General features: G+C 47.9%; 1 protein-coding gene across 1 annotated transcript in view; it reads left to right on the top strand.

Annotated features, from left to right (window-relative positions):
- The window catches only part of nfxl1 (nuclear transcription factor, X-box binding-like 1), a 235,755-nt gene that overhangs the window by 207,657 nt on the left and 10,764 nt on the right, over positions 1-17,334 (top strand). The window contains 1 exon segment of the mRNA XM_072496719.1: positions 3,217-3,270. Coding sequence (XP_072352820.1) covers positions 3,217-3,270 — 54 coding nt within the window.

Raw genomic sequence — 17,334 nt, 5'->3', positions numbered from 1 at the left:
AGCAGCCTTCTTGGACTGCTGTAGTCCATGTGGTATTGATACATCTACAGTGCTGTGAGGGAGCGACTTCCAGGATTTTGACCAAGGGGCAATGAAGGAATGTCATATAGTTCCAAGTCAGGATTGTGTGTGGCTTGGAAGATAACTTACAAGTAGTGGTGTTCTGTGCATCTGTTGCCATTGCTCTTCGAGGTGGTAGAGATCTCAGGTTTGGAAGGTACTGTTTGAGTCTCGGTGGGTTGCTATAATACATCTTGCAGATGGTATAGGCTGCTGCCATTGTGTGCTTGTGGTGGAGAGAGTGAATGTTGAAGGTGATGGTGTGCCTATCAAGCAGGCTGCTTTGTCCTGGTTAGTGTCAAGCTTCTTGATATTGTCAGAGCTGCACTCCTGTAGGCAAGTGGAAAATATTCTATCACACTTCTGACTTGTGCATTGTAGATGGTGGACAGGCTTTGGATTGGATGATTGGATTCTCTCGTTGGCATGGGCATTGTCTGGCAACTTGTGTGGCACAAAGGTAATTTCTCACTTATCAGCTCTAGCCTGAATGTTGCACAGCTGCCTCATAAATGAGGAGACGTGAATGGTGCTCAACAGCCATCAGTGGACATCCATACTTCAACCCTTACGATGGAGGGAAGGTCATCAATGAAGCAACTGAAGATGATTGAGTCTAGGACACAACCCTGAGGAACTCCTGCAGCCATGTCTGGGACTGAGATAATTGACCTTCAACAAATGCAACAATCTTCCTTTGTGCTAGGCACAACTCTAACAGTGGAGAGTGCCCCCCCCCCCACAACCCGGACTCCTTTATTCTCATTGACTCCAGTTTTGCACTGGCTGCTAGATACCATACTCAGTCAAATGCTGCCTTGATGTCAAACGCAGTCATTTTCACCTCATTTCTGCAGTTCAGCTCTTTTGTCCATGTTTAGAACAAGGCTATAATGAGGTCAGGAGCTGAGTGGCCTTTGCTAAACCCAAACAGAACATCAGTGAGCAGGAAATTGCTGAGTAAGTTCCTTTTGATAGCTCTGCCAATGGCACCATTCAGCACCTTGCTGATGATCAAGAGTAGGTTGATGGGGCAGTGATTTTTTTAAAAATTCGTTCATGGGGCGTTGCAGGCTGTGCCGGCATTTATTGCCCATCCCTAATTGCCCTTGAGGGAATAGTTATGAGTCAACCACATTGCTGTTGGTTTGGAGTCACATGTAGGCCAGACCAGGTAAGGATGGCAGGTTTCCTTCCCTGAAGGACATTAGGGAACCAGGTGGGTTTTTCCGACAATCGACAATGATTTCATGGCCATCATTATATTTTTTTTTAATTCCATATTTCTATTGAATTTAAATTTCAGGAGGGTGCGCCAGGAGCAGCACCAGCCATACCTAAAAATTAGATACTAACCTGGTGGAGCTACAATACAGGATACTGTGTGCCAAACAACAGAAGCAACATGCAGTAGGCTTGCACAGTGGTTAGCACTGCTGCCTCACAACGCCTGGGACCCGGATTCGATTCCGATCTTGGGGGTGACGGTGTGCAGTTTGTCGTTCTCCCAGTATCTGCATGAGTTTCCTCCAGGTGCTCGATTTCCTCGCACAGTCCAAAGATGTGCAGGTTAGGTGGCCATGCTAAATTGTCCCTTAGTGTCCAAAGGTTAGGTGGGGTTATGGGGATAGGGTGGGGGAGTGGGCCTGGGTGGTGTGTTCTTTCGGAGGGTCGGTGCAGACTCAATGGGCCGAATGGACTCCTTGTGCACTGTAAGGATTCTATGATTCAATAGACCGATCTAAGCGATCTCACAACCAACTGAGCAGTACTAAGCTCTGCAGTCTTGCCATACCCAGCCATAAATTAAACAACCAACCAGAGAGGTTCCACAAATATTCCCATCCAATGATGTGCAAAGGACAATGATCTTCAGCAAGAAGTGAAGAGTGGATTATCCATCTTAACTTCCTCTTGAGGTTCCCAGCAGCAAAAAAAAATATCACTGTCCAAGCTCAGATGAAGATCTGAAACCAAAGAGAAAATGCTGCAAAATCTCAGGTCTGGCAGCATCTGTAGGGAGAGAAAAGAGCTAACTTTTCGAATCTAGATGACCCTTCAAAGAGATTTTCCAGCATTTTCTCTTCGGTTTCAGATTCTAGCATCCGCAGTAATTGATGATAAAGATGAAGATCTGATTGCAGCTACACGACATCTATTACGGCAGATGATTGCCCAATCTCCGCCTTCTTTGGAGGTCCCCTGCTTCACATGCCAGTCTTCAGCCAATTCAATTCACCCACATGATATCAAATAAGAGCTGAATTGCAAAGGCTATGGGTGCTGGCAACATTCCTGTCATAGTACTGAAGACTTATGCACCAGGGCTAGTCACACCACTATTCAAGCTGTTTCAGTATAGCTACAACACTGGTACCTCCCCAGCAATGTGGAAAATTGCCCAAGTTTGCCCTATCCACGAAAAGCAGAGTCGATGTTGGGAACTCCTAGGGCAACTCCCTCCAGACTGCCACCGCCTCTGGTGGGCTTGCCCTGTCGGTGAGACTGGATATACCCAGGGATTGTGAAGGTGACGAAATGTATGATTAAATTGTCTAAGTTTTGATTTGGTGATTATGCCTTTGTTAGACTGTTGTTTGGACTAGTCTGTTGGACAGCACTCCCAAATTTGGCACAAATGTTAGTAAGGAGGACTTTGCAGGGCTGACAAGAGCTTGATGTGCAGTTGTCATTTCCGGTACCTAGGTCGGTGCTGAGTGGTTATTCCAGTTTCATTTCTTTTGGACTTCATAGAAGTTTGGTACAACTGAGTGGCTTGCTCAGCCACTTCAGAGGGCAGTTATGAGTCAACCACATTGCTGTGGAGTCACATTTAGGCCACACCAGCTAAGGACAGCAGATTGTATTCTCTAAAAGAGTTCCTATGACCATCAACAATGGTTTCATGGTCACTATTACCAAGACTAGCTTTTAATTCCAGATTTATTAGTTGAATTTAAATGCCACCAGCTGCTGTGGTGGGATAGAACCCATGGCCCCAGAGCGATAGCCTGGACCTCCGGATTGTTAATCCAATGGCACTGCCACTTAGCCACTGCCTTCCCTTAAATATCCTTTTAATAATGCGGTAGTTACATAAATGTCAAATTTTAATTTGTCTCTGGACAATTGTTATTGTTTCAACTGTTTCTTCAGATGAAAGAAGCTGATGAAAAAGCGGCCCTTGAAAAAGAAAGATTGAAACAGCAGGTAAAGTAGCCTAGAACTCTGCTTCCCAAACTATTGACCTATTTTATGTTTAAAAATTAATGATATCCAAATGTCAGCAAAAACAAACCAGCAATAAGGCAGCATTGTAACTTTCAGAATATGATTTTTAGTATTTGTGTATTATAGATCAACATGTACATCATATGCATGTAAAAATCAGTTTTTTTAAAGTACTTGTAAAAATGTTATTTTATGCACTGATGTAGGTTTCAGTCAGGCTGGTGACAGAAAACTCAATGAAGCCCCTCTCCCCATCACCCCCAAACACGCAATGTAATCAACCCTCTCTCCCCACCACACACACACGCATGTAAATATATTCTCCTCCACCCCCCACCCCCAACATATGTACACCAGCCCCTCTTCCCAATCACCTTCCACCTGATACATTCGCTCACTCATCAGCTCCTGTTCCCAACCCTCCTGATCCCACACAATATGTTCAATCTTTGAAAGATTATCCTTCAAACCAATGGACACCCTGTGTCTTTTTGGATTAAAACATTTGTTTTTTTTATTTGTTTGTTTTGTTGGTTGAATGCTGAATTGGCTTTCTTGTCTGTTTCATCTAAAGCTACTTGACAGGCTGGTTTGGGGAATTATGGAGACACAAAACCTATCAGTGAGGCACGTGGTGTTCTTTTAGTGCTTTAAATGTATGATTAGCACTACCGGGGAGAGAGCAAGAATAACCCAGAGTTTAATATTCCCATTATTAGAATGGAGTTTCTTTTATCTGCTGATCATGTTACACTGTGCATACAGTTTACTTTGTCAAAATGTTTCTACTCTATCATCTCATATTTTGAGGTAGATCCTGTGTGCTTGCAGTCTGTGGTATTTCTTGTCTCTACTATGACAGAATTATGTTTGTGGCATTTGCTTGGTATTTTTATATTTTTTAATGCTTGAACTTCATCTATTAAAGTACCATATTCAAAAGGAAACCATTATAAGCTGTGTCATTGGTTATAAAGTAAAATTGCAAGGACGGATCGTTTAGATATACTCTATCAGGTTTATCCAATTGCTGCCCGCAGGCTGCATCTGGCCCCTGAAGTTCCTGTCAGTGGTCCCCGGACACAATTTAAAAAATGCCAATCAAACAAGTAAGTTGTAGTGAAAGATTCTGCAAGAAGCTGTCTGCCCAATAACAGGCCACTCCTCTCCCGTGTTTGCTGTTCAGAACGGAGAGGCTGAGCGAGAGAGGTTGGGGAAGAGGCTGGCTGGCCTGTGCCAGAGATTGAGATTGTGGGAGCGAGTGTGTGAGGGACTGTGGGAGTGAGTGAGGCCAGAATTTCCCACTTGCCGTGTCAGCACGTGCTAGACACTAATGGTCATGAATGGGGTGAAACGCGATGATGCTGGGAGGGCATTCCGACATCATTGCACTGCCTCGCGATATTTGGCTGGCCAGCATGCTCGGAAGTTGGAACCACACCCACTGACAGCTAAAGGGCCAAATTAACCCATTTGAAGACCAGTTGACAGCGGTTTTGAGTAACATGTGCACTTTTACGCTCAACGCATGGGACAATCGGCTAGGCGGCCTTCACTTTTTCATTCATTTTACATCCAGGGCGGGATACAAGGCTCACAAGATGTTGGTAAGGTGAGGAGTTAGAGTTTTGCTGTGAGTTCTTTCGAATAACGGTTCAGTGGTAGAATTCGCGCCTGCCACGAGGGAGGCCCGGGTTCGATTCCTGGCCAATGCAAACATAGTTTTAGGGCTGCACAGTGGTTAGCACTGTTGCTTCACAGCGCCAGGCTCCCAAGTTCGATTCCCAGCTTGGGTCACTGTGCAGAGTCTGCACGTTCTCTCCGTGTCTACGTTGGTTTCCTCCAGGTACTCCGGTTTCCTCCCAGAAGTCCCGAAAGACGTCCTTGTTAGGTGAATAGGACATTCTGAATTCTCCCTCCATGTACCCGAACAGGCGCTGGAGTGTGGCGACTAGGGGATTTTCACAGTAACTTCATTACAGTGTTACTGCAAGCCTACTTGTGACAATAAAGATTATTATTATTATTGTTGTTAAACATTTGTAGAGGCTATCGGCAGAAAGGTCCCTTCAGTGCAGAAACCTATGTAATCATCAGGACAAATATGGGGATTGCACACTCTGCTGGAGGGATGTCTTCAGAAGAGGAGGAGAGAGCCAAAAGGGAGAGGAGGCAGGTTGCTCACAGGTACCACCTCATAGTTAGCCCAAGGCACAGCCAGAAGGGGTGGAGGGCCAGAAGGATTTACAAAGCAGAAGGTCCAGAGCAATCATGCTACCTGGACATGTCAGAGATTCAGTGCTGAAGAAGGCTCCTCTCCAGAGGAACTGTCACCTCTATCTGTGAAATGATTAGCCCCAAAATTATCGGCAACTGTGCAGGTGGCCACCATATGCCGGTGGCTCTGAAGGTGACAGTGGCCCTGATGTTTTATGCCTCAGGTCCTTTCCAGACATCTATGCGTAGTCTCGCATATCGCTGCCCATAGCTGCATCAAGTTGGTCACAGACGCACTGTTCTGAAGGGTCAGCCCTTCATTACTTCAGTACCAATGAAGCAACCAGGCAGCACGAGTCTCGGGCTTCACCCTAATTGCAGGATTTCCCCGAATTCAGGGAAGCATTGTCTGCGCACACATACCCATAAAGACCCCATTGGGGGAGTTGTGTGCCTTTATCAATAGAAAGAACTTCCACTCCCTTTAACATGCAGGTTGTGTGTGACCACAAGAGTTGGAGACTTTGGTTTGTGCCAAGCATCCAGGAAGCTGCCATAATGCCTAATCCTGCATCATTCCCAGGTGCTAAGGCTATCCAGCATACTTGGATGGCTGGCTACTGGGGAACAAATGCTGTCTGTCGAAAATGTGGCTGTGACACCCAAGGACTACAGCCGAGGAGAGCTACAAGCACAGTCATATCTGCACAAGCGAAATAATTGAGGGGATCATAGGCCTACTCAAGGTGAGATTTCGCTGCCTGGACTGCTCAATATCCTCCTGAACGAATTTCCCTTTTGTTGTCTACTGTGCACTGTGCAATCTTGCTCTCTCAAGGGGGGACCCATTGGAGGAAGAAGACAGCAATGCTATTCCAGAGGTTGCGTTACAGTACTGAGTCAGGGGAGGAGCTTGAAGAGCCCCATGATGAGCAACAAAATCCCGATGTGAGGATGCTTATGGGAGACCAGGGAGGCCTTGATTCAGTGAACTTTAGTTCGGAGTCATAGTAATGGCAAATAAATTGCCACCTTACTGAATTGGAGTTGACGTGACACTCTTCACTCCAGTCTTGATGAGAGAACTTAAGGTGAAGGAACCCTTGAGGAACGGTGACCACAATATGATAGAAATTACCCTGCATTTGAGAGAGAGAAGCTGGAATCAGATGCAACAGTTTTATAATTGAGTAAAGGTTACTATAAAGACATGAGAGAGGAGCTGGCCAGCATTGATTGAAAGAGGAACCTAGCGGGGAAGATGGTGGAACAGCAATGGCAGGGGTTTAGGGGTTATTCGGGAGGCACAACAGAAATTCATCCAAAGGAGGACATAAACATGCTAAGGGGAGGATGAGGCAGTCATGGCTGACCAGGGAAGTCAAGGATAGCATACAAGCAAAAGAAAAAGCATACAATGTGGTGAGAATTAGTAGGAAGCCTTTAAAAGTAAGCAGAGGACATCTAAGAAAGCAATAAGGGGGAAGAAGATTAAATATAAGTGTAAGCTAACTAGTAATATAAAAGAGGATTGCAAGAGTTTTTTCAATGTTGAAAAGGTGAGAGAGAGGCAAAAAAATGGACATTGGCCCCTGGAAAATGAGGCTGGAGAAGTAATAATGAAGAACAAAGAAATGACAGAGGAACTTTAGTACTTTGCATCAGTCTTCACGCTGGGAGGCACCAGTGGAATACCAGAACTCCAGGAGAACTAGGGGTGCAGAGGTGAGTGTAGTGGCCATCACTGAGAAGGTTCTGGTGAAGCTGAAATGTCTGAAGGTGGATAAATCACCCAGACTGGATGGACTGCACCCCAGGGTTCTGAAGAAGATAGCTGAGGAGATTGTGGAGGCATTGGTGGTGACCTTTCAGGAATCACTGGCGGCAGGGAGGATCCCAGAGGATTAGAAAATAGCTAATGTAACACCCCTGTTTAAAGAAGGCAGAAAACAGGAAATTATAGGCTGGTTAACCTGCCTTTAGACCTTAGTAAGATTTTAGAGTCCAGTATTATGGGTGAGATTGCAGAGTACTTGGAAGTGCATGGTAAAATAGTGCTGAGTCAGCACGGCTTCATCAAGCAGAGGTCATGCCTGACAACTGCGTTAGAATTCTTTGAGGAGGGACTTCCGGTTGCGGCCATGGAGTGAGTGGTCGCACATTTGGTAGCTCCCATTCGAGGCAGCTTTTTCGGACCAATTCCCCCTTGTTGGGAGATGTTTAGGTGAAAAAAGGTAGGGGTGACTCAAGAAAGTTAAACACCACTGCTGTAGCTGGTGGATGGATCGACAGACCAGAAGTGGATTAAGAAGAAGGGAGCAGTTGGAGCAAGGCAATAGCAGACTGTAAAGGGCCAGCCCTGTCTGCCAGTGGGCAATGGGGCAGCTGATGGACTTCTTAAACAAGAAGTTCAGCCGGCAGAAGAGGGAAGCCCAGAAAGATCTAGCCAAGGCGGTGGGCCCATTAAAAGCGGGAATTGACCGTGTGGAACAGAAGCTGGAGTCCCAGGGCCAGGCTATTCAGAAGTTTGCGGAGCACAAGGAACAGCTTGCCTCACTGGCGGCCGAATGATTCAGGAGACCCAGAAGCGGTTAAAGGAGAAGGTGGAGGACCTGGCGAATCACTCGCGGAGACAAAATCTAAGAATCGTGGGGATGCCTGAAGGCATCAATGGAGCGGACGCTGGCTCGTATGTAGCCAAGGTGTTGGAGAAGCTGATGGGGAGGGGGCCTTTGACCAGCCCCTGGAGGTCGACTGGGCACATGGCGCTGATGAGGAAGTCGCAGGCGAACGAGCCGCCGAGGACGATGGTGGTGCGTCTCCACTGATCCCTGGATAAGGAGAAGTTATTGAGATGGGCAAGGCAGACGAGGAGGTGCACCTGGGAGGGGAGTGAGCTGCGAGTGTATCAGGACCTAGGGGCGTACCTGGCCAAGAGGAGGTCCGGGTTTAATTGGGTGAACGCAGCCCTCTTTAAAAAGGGGGTGACGTTCAGGATGTTGTAGCTGGCCCACCACTGGGTGACTTTTAACATCTGAGAACGTTACTTTGGGGCACAAGTGGTGGCGATGGAGGTTTTGAGACAATGGACTGGCAGGAGAAGGAGGACATTGAGCTATGGTGGAGGTGTGAGGAGATGTTTTGCTTTTTCTGTCTTTTTTGTTTGTTGGCTGTTGGAGAATTTTTCTCCTTTGAGATGTTTTGTTGGGTTTGCTGGCGGGATGCTTGGGGAGTGTCGAGGGTGAGTGCACCATTTTTCTTGTTTCATTGTTGTTTGTGTTATGGAGGTATGTGAGCGGGGGGGTAGGCGAATCAGTGGGAGGTAGGAGGCTCAGGCGCCTTGAGCAGGGCCTGCCAGGCTAGCTGGGCGGGCTAGTTAACGGGAGCTCAGTTGGGGGTGGCCAGGTGCTTCGTGCAGCAGAGGGGATTGTTGTTTTGTTCGGGGGGGGGGGAGGGGGCTACTGACAGGTGTGGTTGCTGTGGCGCAGCAAGAAAGGAGTGGTGACGGTGGGCATCCAAGGGTCGGAGGGGGAGGCAGAGGCGGGGGTGGGGTGCTCCCCGACCAGGTTGGTCACATGGAATGCGAGAGGACTGAATAGGCCAGTCAGACGGTCGTGTATGTTCGCGCACTTGAGCTTGAAGGCAGACGTGGCCTTTTTGCAAGAAACACCCTTGAAGATCTGGGATCTGACCAGGCATAATGAATTATTATTAGGCAGAAAACATTGCTATGGTGAGGAAGTGGGCAGTGGGGGCGGATAGAGGCGGCCTCTTGCAGGGGTATAAGTTCAGAGGCATTGTTTATGGCGTCTCTGCCTTTCTCGCCGGCCAAGCACTCCACGAGCCCAGTGGTGGTGGCGACCCTGCGGGTGTGGGGCAGTGGCGGCAGCATCTGAGGTTGGAAGGCACCTCGGTGTTGGCACCGATTTGCAGCAATCATACGTTTCGTGGATGGGGGCAGGCAGGGATCGAGCGGTTCGGGGACCTGTTTGTGGGAGGCAGCTTTGTGAGTTGAGGTGAATTGGAGGAGGAATATGAGCTGCCCAGTGGTTCAGGAAATAGGTTCAGATAATTCCAGGTTTGAGATTTTGTGAGGAAGCAGGTGCAGTCCTTTCCCGGTTTGCCGCCCTTGGGATTACAGGATAACGTGCTATCGAGGGAAGGTGTCTGGGATCTATAAGGAGCGAATGGACTGGGAGAGAGCCCCGATAGGGAAAGTCAAACGGAAATGGGAGGAGGAACTATGGGGGTGGGTGGAATGGAGGCCAGGTTGTGGGAAGAGGTCCTGAGGAGGGTGAATGCGTTCTCATTGTGTGCGAGGCTCGGCCATATTCAGTTTAAGGTAGTTCATAGGGCGCACATGACGGCAGTGAGGATGAGCAGGTTTTTTGAGAGGGTGGAGGATAGGTGTGGGCAGTGTGCAGGGAGGCCTGTGAACCATGTTCACATGTTTTGGGCATGTCCGAAGCTGAAGTGTTTCTGGCGGGTTCGTGGACATAATGTCCGAGGTGTTGAGGATGAAGGTGTTTCCGAGTCCAGAAGTGCCGATATTTGGGGTTTCGGCAGACTGGAGAGTCCAGGGGGCGAGGAAGGCCAATGTTTTGCCCTTTGCTTTCGTAGTAGCCTAGAGATGGATTTTGCTGGATTGGAGGGACTCGGACCCCCGAAACCGGGAGTGTGTGTGAGTGACCTGGCAGAATTCTTAAGGTTGGAGAAAATCAAGTTTGTCATAAGAGGTTCGATTGATGGGTTTGCCCGAAGGTGGAAGCCGTTCATTGATTTCTTCAAGGAGAATTGAGGCGTCAGGAGAGGCGGGAGGTGGGGTGGGGAGGGGCAGGTTAAGGTGTTAAAATGGGGAAGGCAGGACGGGAGGAGGAGAATGGCAGGGGGGTTGCGGTGTTGGTTAGCTAGTTATTTATTTATAAACATGTTCCAGTTTGTTTTTGCTCTTGTTTTTTAGTTTGTATTTGCGCTTCTATAAATGCCTTAATATAAGATTTTTAAAAATAATTCTTTGAGGAGGTAACGAGGAAGTTAGACAAGAGAGAGCCAGTGGACGTGATCTATTTGGATTTCCAGAAGGCCTTTGACAAAGTGCCGTTCAGGAATCTGTTAAATAAGATAAGTGTCCATGATGTTAAGGGCAAGATATTGGCATGGATAGAGGTTTGGCTTGCTGGCAGAAGGCAGAGAGTGTGGATAAAGGGGTCTCTTTCAGGATGGCAACCGGTGACTAGAAGTGTTCCATAGGGTTCAGTGTTGGGACCACAACTATTCACGATATACATTAACAATCTGGGAAAAGGAACTTAGAGCATTGTTGTTAAGTTTGCAGATGATGCAAAGATATGTAGAGGGACAGGTAGTATTGAGGAAGCAGGGAGGCTGCAGAAGGACCTGGACAGGCTAAGAGAGTGGGCAAAGAAGTGGTAGATGGAATCCAATGTGGAAAAGTGTGAGGTTATGCACTTTGATAGGAAGATTAGAGGCATAGACTATTTTCTAAATGGGAAAATGCTTTGGAAACCGAAGCACAAAGGGACTTAGGAGTCCTAGTTCAGGATTCTCTCGAGGTTAACATGCAGTTAGGAAGGCAAATGCAGTGTTGGCATTCATCCCGAGAGGGCCGGAATACAAGAGCAGTGATGTACTGGTGAGGCTATATAAGTCTCTGGTCAGACCCCATTTGGAATACTGTGAACAGCTTTAGACCCCGTATCTAAGGAAGGACATGTTGACCTTGAAGGGGCCCAAAAGAGGTTCATGAGAATGATCCCGGGAACGAAAGGCTTGTCATATGAGGAGATGTTGATGACTCTGGGTCTGTGTTCGATGGTGTTCAGAAGGATGAGGGGGGTCTCATTGAAACTTAGTGGGCTGCACGGTAGCACAGTGGTTAGCACAGTTGCTTCACAGCGCTAGGGTCCCAGGTTCGATTCCCGGCTTGGTCCACTGTCTGTGCGGAAACTGCATGTTCTCCCCGTGTCTGCGTGGGTTTCCTCCGGGTGCTCCGGTTTCCTCCCACAGCCCAAAGATATGCAGGTTAGGTGGATTGACTATGCTAAATTGCCCTTAGTGTCCAAAAAAATGGTTAGGTGGGGTTACGGGGACAGGGTTGAGGTGAGGGGACAGAGTGGAGGGGAGGGCACAGGGTGGAGGTGAGGGGATAGGGTGGAGGTATGGGCTTAGGTAGGGTGCTCTTTCCAAGGGCCGGTGCAGACTCGATGGGCCGAATGGCCTCCTGCACTGTAAATTCTATGATTCTTACAGTATACGGAGAGGCCTAGATTAGGTTAGCTGGATTGGTCATGCTAAATTGCCCCTTAGGATGAGGTTGGAGGAATAGGGCGGGTGATAGGGTCTAGGTAGGGTGGTCCTTCGAAGAGTCAGTGCAGACTCGATGGGTTGAATGGTCTCCTGCGCTGTAGGGCATTTATGCTTCCAGATGGAGTGGACCTGGAGGATATGCTTCCACTAGTAGGAGTAACTGGAACCTGAGAGCACAGCCTCGGACTGAAAGGACGATCCTTTAAAACTGAGATGAGGAAGAATTTCTTCAGCCAGAGGGTGGTGAATTTGTGGAACTCATTGCCACAGAAGGCTGTGGAGGCCAAATCATTGAGTGTCTTTAAGACAGAGATAAATAGGTTTTTGATTAATAAGGGGATCAGGGTTTACGGGAGGAGGCAGGAGAATGGGAATGAGAAACATATCAGCCATGTTTGAATGGCGGAGCAGACTTGATGGGCCGAGTGGCCTAATTCTGTTCCTCTATCTTATGGTCTAAGTCCTGACCTCTGAAATAAACTTTGTAACCCTTTATATGTGTTACAAACGACTGCCAGGCCTCTCCCCTAACAACTACATGAAGCACACCAAGTCCATTGCACATCATCCGATGTTTTACTATCGAAGGCAGAGATATAAATGCACAATTACACATGTGCCAAGGAGAAATTCATTACCCGTGAGGCCCCTTATGTTAACATTGTGACTTATTTACACTTGCAGGTGCTGTGTCTCGGTGTTTCCCCCTCACTGGCAGCTGGATTGGAGGCAGGCTGCTGACTCTGATGCCCCATTGTCCTTGATGTCTTTGGCGCCTGTCCTCCCCTCACTGGGGCCTGTGTAGGCCCTGTCTGGACGGGAGCATCCAGCTCCTTGGCTGAGCGCTCCTCCGATATGACCGTTACTGGCAGAAGGGTGAAAGAGTTACAGCCATCATCAAGGGTGCGCTGAGAGCAGATCTAGATGCGAGATGCAGGTTGCCTGCTTAGTTCACTGCCAGTGTGTGGACTCTCAGATGAGAACACAATCCCAGAAATCCCTGATTGAATTTCTGGAGCTGCCTCTCCATGAAGAGGCAGCTCGTTGGCACAGTGGTTATCACTGTTGCCTCACAGCACCAGGAACCCATGTTCAATTCCACCTTGTGTGACTCTGTGTTGAGATTGCACTTTCTCCTCGTATCTGCGTGGGTTCCTTCGGATGCTCCGGTTTCTGCCCACATTCCAAAGATGTGCAGGTTAGGTGGATTGGCCATGCTAAAGTGGCCTTTGGTGTTCAAATATGTGCAGATTAGATGAGGTTACGGGGTTAGAGAGGGGGAAAGGGCCTGGGTGGGGTGCTGTTTTGGATGGGTTGATGTGTACCGGATGGGTCGAATGGCCTCCGTTGGTACTGTAGGAATTCTATGATTCTGCTCTCTATGGAAGAAGCTGTGAGTTCTGACCTCTGGGCCAACCCTGTGCTCATGCTCTGCTTGGTCTCCAATACAGAGACCATGGTACGCAGACCCTGCGGGATCTCTGCCAGATCACCCCGCGAATCCCGCTGGGTAATCAGCACCTGGCACCAGGTGGCCGACTGCAGAGGCTCCTCATTTGCCTCTGGCTCAACTCGGTCCTGGTCACCAGCAGTTCTAGGACTGCAGCACCCTGGGACTTCTGTCTCCGCTAGCTCCTCAGACAGGTGTGATGTGCTTTCACCACACCCACTGCCATCTGCTCTGATATGCATATGCCCACTGACATGCCTGTAAATGTGCTGGTGCAAGGTGCAGAGGGAGGATATGATGCAGGTTCATCTGGCTCCTGATCATCCTGGGAGATCGGTTGGGGAGGGGAGGGGGTCCACAGGTTCTCCTGGGGTTGTGATGATGTTCCATCTGAGGGACGAAAGAAAAATGTCAGTTTGGAACAGCATTACGAAGTTGAATTGTGTGCAGTCTGGTTCATTCTCAGAATGGACATCTGACTGCGCAAAGACTTCTGAATGGATTATCAACAAGGATAAGTGGATTTCACATGAGTCTTATAACCACTGCCCACATCTCTCCTATCCTCAACCAATCTCTTTCCTGTCCACTAGACTCTTGCCTTCATCCAGTATTCCAGCCTCTCCATGCCCAGTGGACCTGGCTCCACACTTGCAGATCATCTCTTGTGCTCTACCTGACTTGCTAAAAGGTTTGGGATCCCACCACCTGTCCCTCCTCACTCCTGTGCATTGTGACTCCTTTTCTCTTCTAAGGACAAAGTCCCCCTCTACATGCCAGAAAATCCCAGTTTGTCCGTCCTTGTGCCCCAAGACACAGGTTCAGCTGCCCATCACATTGCCACACCTCACATACACACATACATACCACCCATAGCCTTATCAAAACACAGGATTATGTGCCAATTTACACTCTGCATTTCACATCTGTGAGCACTAACATGTGCTGCCAACCACAAAGACATCTATCTAAGGTTCCAACTGGATTCAGTATCACACTTGCAGAGCGCAGAAGATCACTGAAGCTTTTCATGCACTGGATCCAGGTTCAGAGTATGACATCATGGCCGCTGGCCAGCCTGACACCTCTATCCAGGCCGCCTTTGTCGTGTGGAGTGGCCTCTTTGTACTGGCTTGCGGCAGAGAGGTCTCACATCGGGCACTGATTGCCTCCAGCAGAACCCATAGGCATTCATTTGAAAAGTGGGGGGGCAGACTGGCTCAGTGTATTCCCATTCAGCCCAGCATGGACTCTAGGTGCAGATGATATGCTGCAGACACGTAACGAAATGAAAAATGAATGAAATGAAATGAAAATTGCTTATTGTCACAAGTAGGCTTCAAATGAAGTTATTGTGAAAAGCCCCTAGTCGCCACATTCCGGCGCCTGTTCGGGGTGGCTGGTACGGGAATTGGACCGTGCTGATGGCCTGCCTTGGTCTGCTTTCAAAGCCAGCGATTTAGCCCTGTGCTAAACCAGCCCCTGCACAGCACAATAACTGAAGTAATGAGTCAAACGATACTTTTTTCAAAGCAGCTCCCTGAGGCTCTTGGAACACTGACTGCTGGCCTTCAGGGAGCTCCATTTAATTCCTCTGATTGTGACCTCACTGGTCCCGGTGCCTGCCCTCTTCCCACCACCTCTGGGAGTGCTGAGCCTGCCTCAGCAGGTGTTTCATGCTGGGCAGCAGTTAATTGACCAGCCAATGTAAAGTTGATGTTAGAAGCCAATTGCTGGCAGGAGCAGATTTCACATCTGTTTCCGTCCCACCTGTCACACTCACCAGACAAGGTAAAAATGCTAGCATGTGTGTATATGTCCGCATGTGCATGGGAGGGCGTGTGGGAGAGTTTGGAGGGAGGGCAGGAGTGCGAGAGTCTGGCAGAATTTTACAGCCCCATCGCAGCCTGGATGGAAATTGCAGCAAACCAATATGTGGGTGGGAGTGAGAGTGTAATTATATAATTACATTTCCAAAAAGCTTTTAATAAAAAAAGTGCAGCACAGGTAGGTATTCAACTTCATGAAAAGCAATCCTGTGGATTTGACAAGCAGCTCTTGGGTTGGCTAAACAATTGATGTGGCTAAAGAATTGGTTAAGTTTGGGTGGGCCCAAGGTTGTTATTCATGATGGGATTTCACAGTTGAGCCTGGCTACTGTTGAAGCTTCACAGGCATTGATGTTGAGATCATTACTCATCTCAATCTTACATGCTAAGATTTTAGATGAGATCAGGATCCAGAGTAGGTTCACAAGACTGATCCCTGGAATGAAGAGCTTGTCACATGAGGAGCGGTTGAGGATTCTGTGTCTGTCTGGACTCGTTGGAGCTTAGGAAGATTGAAACTTACAGGAGATACTGCGGGCCTGGATATAGAGTGGATGTGGAGAGGATGTTTCCACGAGTATGAATAACTGGAACCAGAGGGCATAACCTCAGACTGAAGGGACGATCCTTTAAAACAGCGATTTTGTCAGCCAGAGGGTGGTGAATCTGTGGAACTCTTTGCCGCAGAAGGGTGTGGAGGCCAAATCACTGAGTGTCTTTAAGACAGATAGAATGATTCTTGATTAATAAGGGGATCAGGGGTTATGGGGAGAAGGCAGGAGAATGGGGATGAGAAAAATATCAGCCATGATTGAATGGCGGAGCAGACTCATTGGGCTGAGTGGCCTAATTCTGCTCCTATTTCTTATGGTCTTATAAAATTACTGCAAACAAATCTTGATGTAATGAGGGTCAGATTCTGTTGCTGGTACTGATTTGTTATGTTCTAGGTGTAACATAAGCGGCTTCCTTGTGGTGCACCTGACAAAGGAAGGTTCAGACGTGGAGATGACTTCAACACGTTTATTAAACTATTTACACTTCTATTACTCGGGTTTGACACTACTGCTAATCCTACTGTAGTTACCCAGACTGACTAACCAGTTGCTGCAAACCACGTGGTGGGTATAATATTGAATCAACCCTGTGTCTCTACTCACTGACTGTCTCCACTGGAAAGAGGTAGATCATGTGTGTGGTGTATATGGGTTGGTGTAATGCCCTCCTGTGGTGGTGTCACCTCTGTGTATCGTGAATGTCCATTGGTCGTGTCCTATCTAACTGATCTATTGGTTGAGTGTGTGTGTGATGTTTCTGGTGCTCCCTCTAGTGTCTAGCTAGCCTACATGCATTTACATTGATGCACATCACCACATCCCCCCTTTTTTATATGTTAGATATTTTCTGTACACTTTGAGAAAATTGAACCAAGAACAGGTAGATAAGGTAAGGTATATACAAATCATGGGAACGGTGATTGAACAATAAGTCTAAATCATTCGTGTGAGTCCAAAAACCATCAATCATCATGGTCAAATGTCTCTCTTGGTTATGAACGCCATCAACGTCCCTGTGCTACAGGAACCAAGAAGTGGTCAAATCATTTCGCTGTCTGATTTGGAGTCCCTTTCTTTTTCGATGTTTGTGATGGTGCTGTCGGATGGCATCTTGTAGCTGATAAGGTGTTGACGTTGAAGAGGTATCATCAACAGTTTCATTCGAGGTCATGGATGTGCCATATGTTGAAGTTGGATAAGACTGTACATACTGGTTCTGGCCACGTGCTGTGCAGGAAGGGTGATCCTGCTGAGAACCGTTGAAGCTTGTCGAATTGGAAACAGAATTGCCGCTCGCATAAATACCTGGTGATGGTGTGAAACTAGAACCTTGCATCTGATAGGAATATGCCGCCTGGCCAGGCTGGGGTGCAGCAAATCCTGGGCTGTAACTAAGGCATCCAGTCTGTCGTGCAGATTGCGCTTGCGGTAGTCCTCCTTCGGTCTTGATTCCATTAATGGGCAATCCGTAGTGCTGGCCTGTTTGAGAATATGCTGCATAGACTGCTGGCTGCTGCATGCCTGAATACATCTTGCATGGGAAGTGGGATGCTGTCGTCACTCGCCTCACATACTGTGGGTAGAGCCTCAGTAGCTGCTTGTTGTTCACTTGGGTTGGGTAAATTGTCAAAGTCTTCATTTGATAGTGAAAACCCGGAGGCCT

The sequence above is a fragment of the Scyliorhinus torazame genome, chromosome 3, assembly GCF_047496885.1.
Source record: "Scyliorhinus torazame isolate Kashiwa2021f chromosome 3, sScyTor2.1, whole genome shotgun sequence".
NCBI classification, from domain to species: Eukaryota; Metazoa; Chordata; class Chondrichthyes; order Carcharhiniformes; family Scyliorhinidae; genus Scyliorhinus; species Scyliorhinus torazame.
This window is presented reverse-complemented; position numbering and strand designations above follow the sequence as displayed.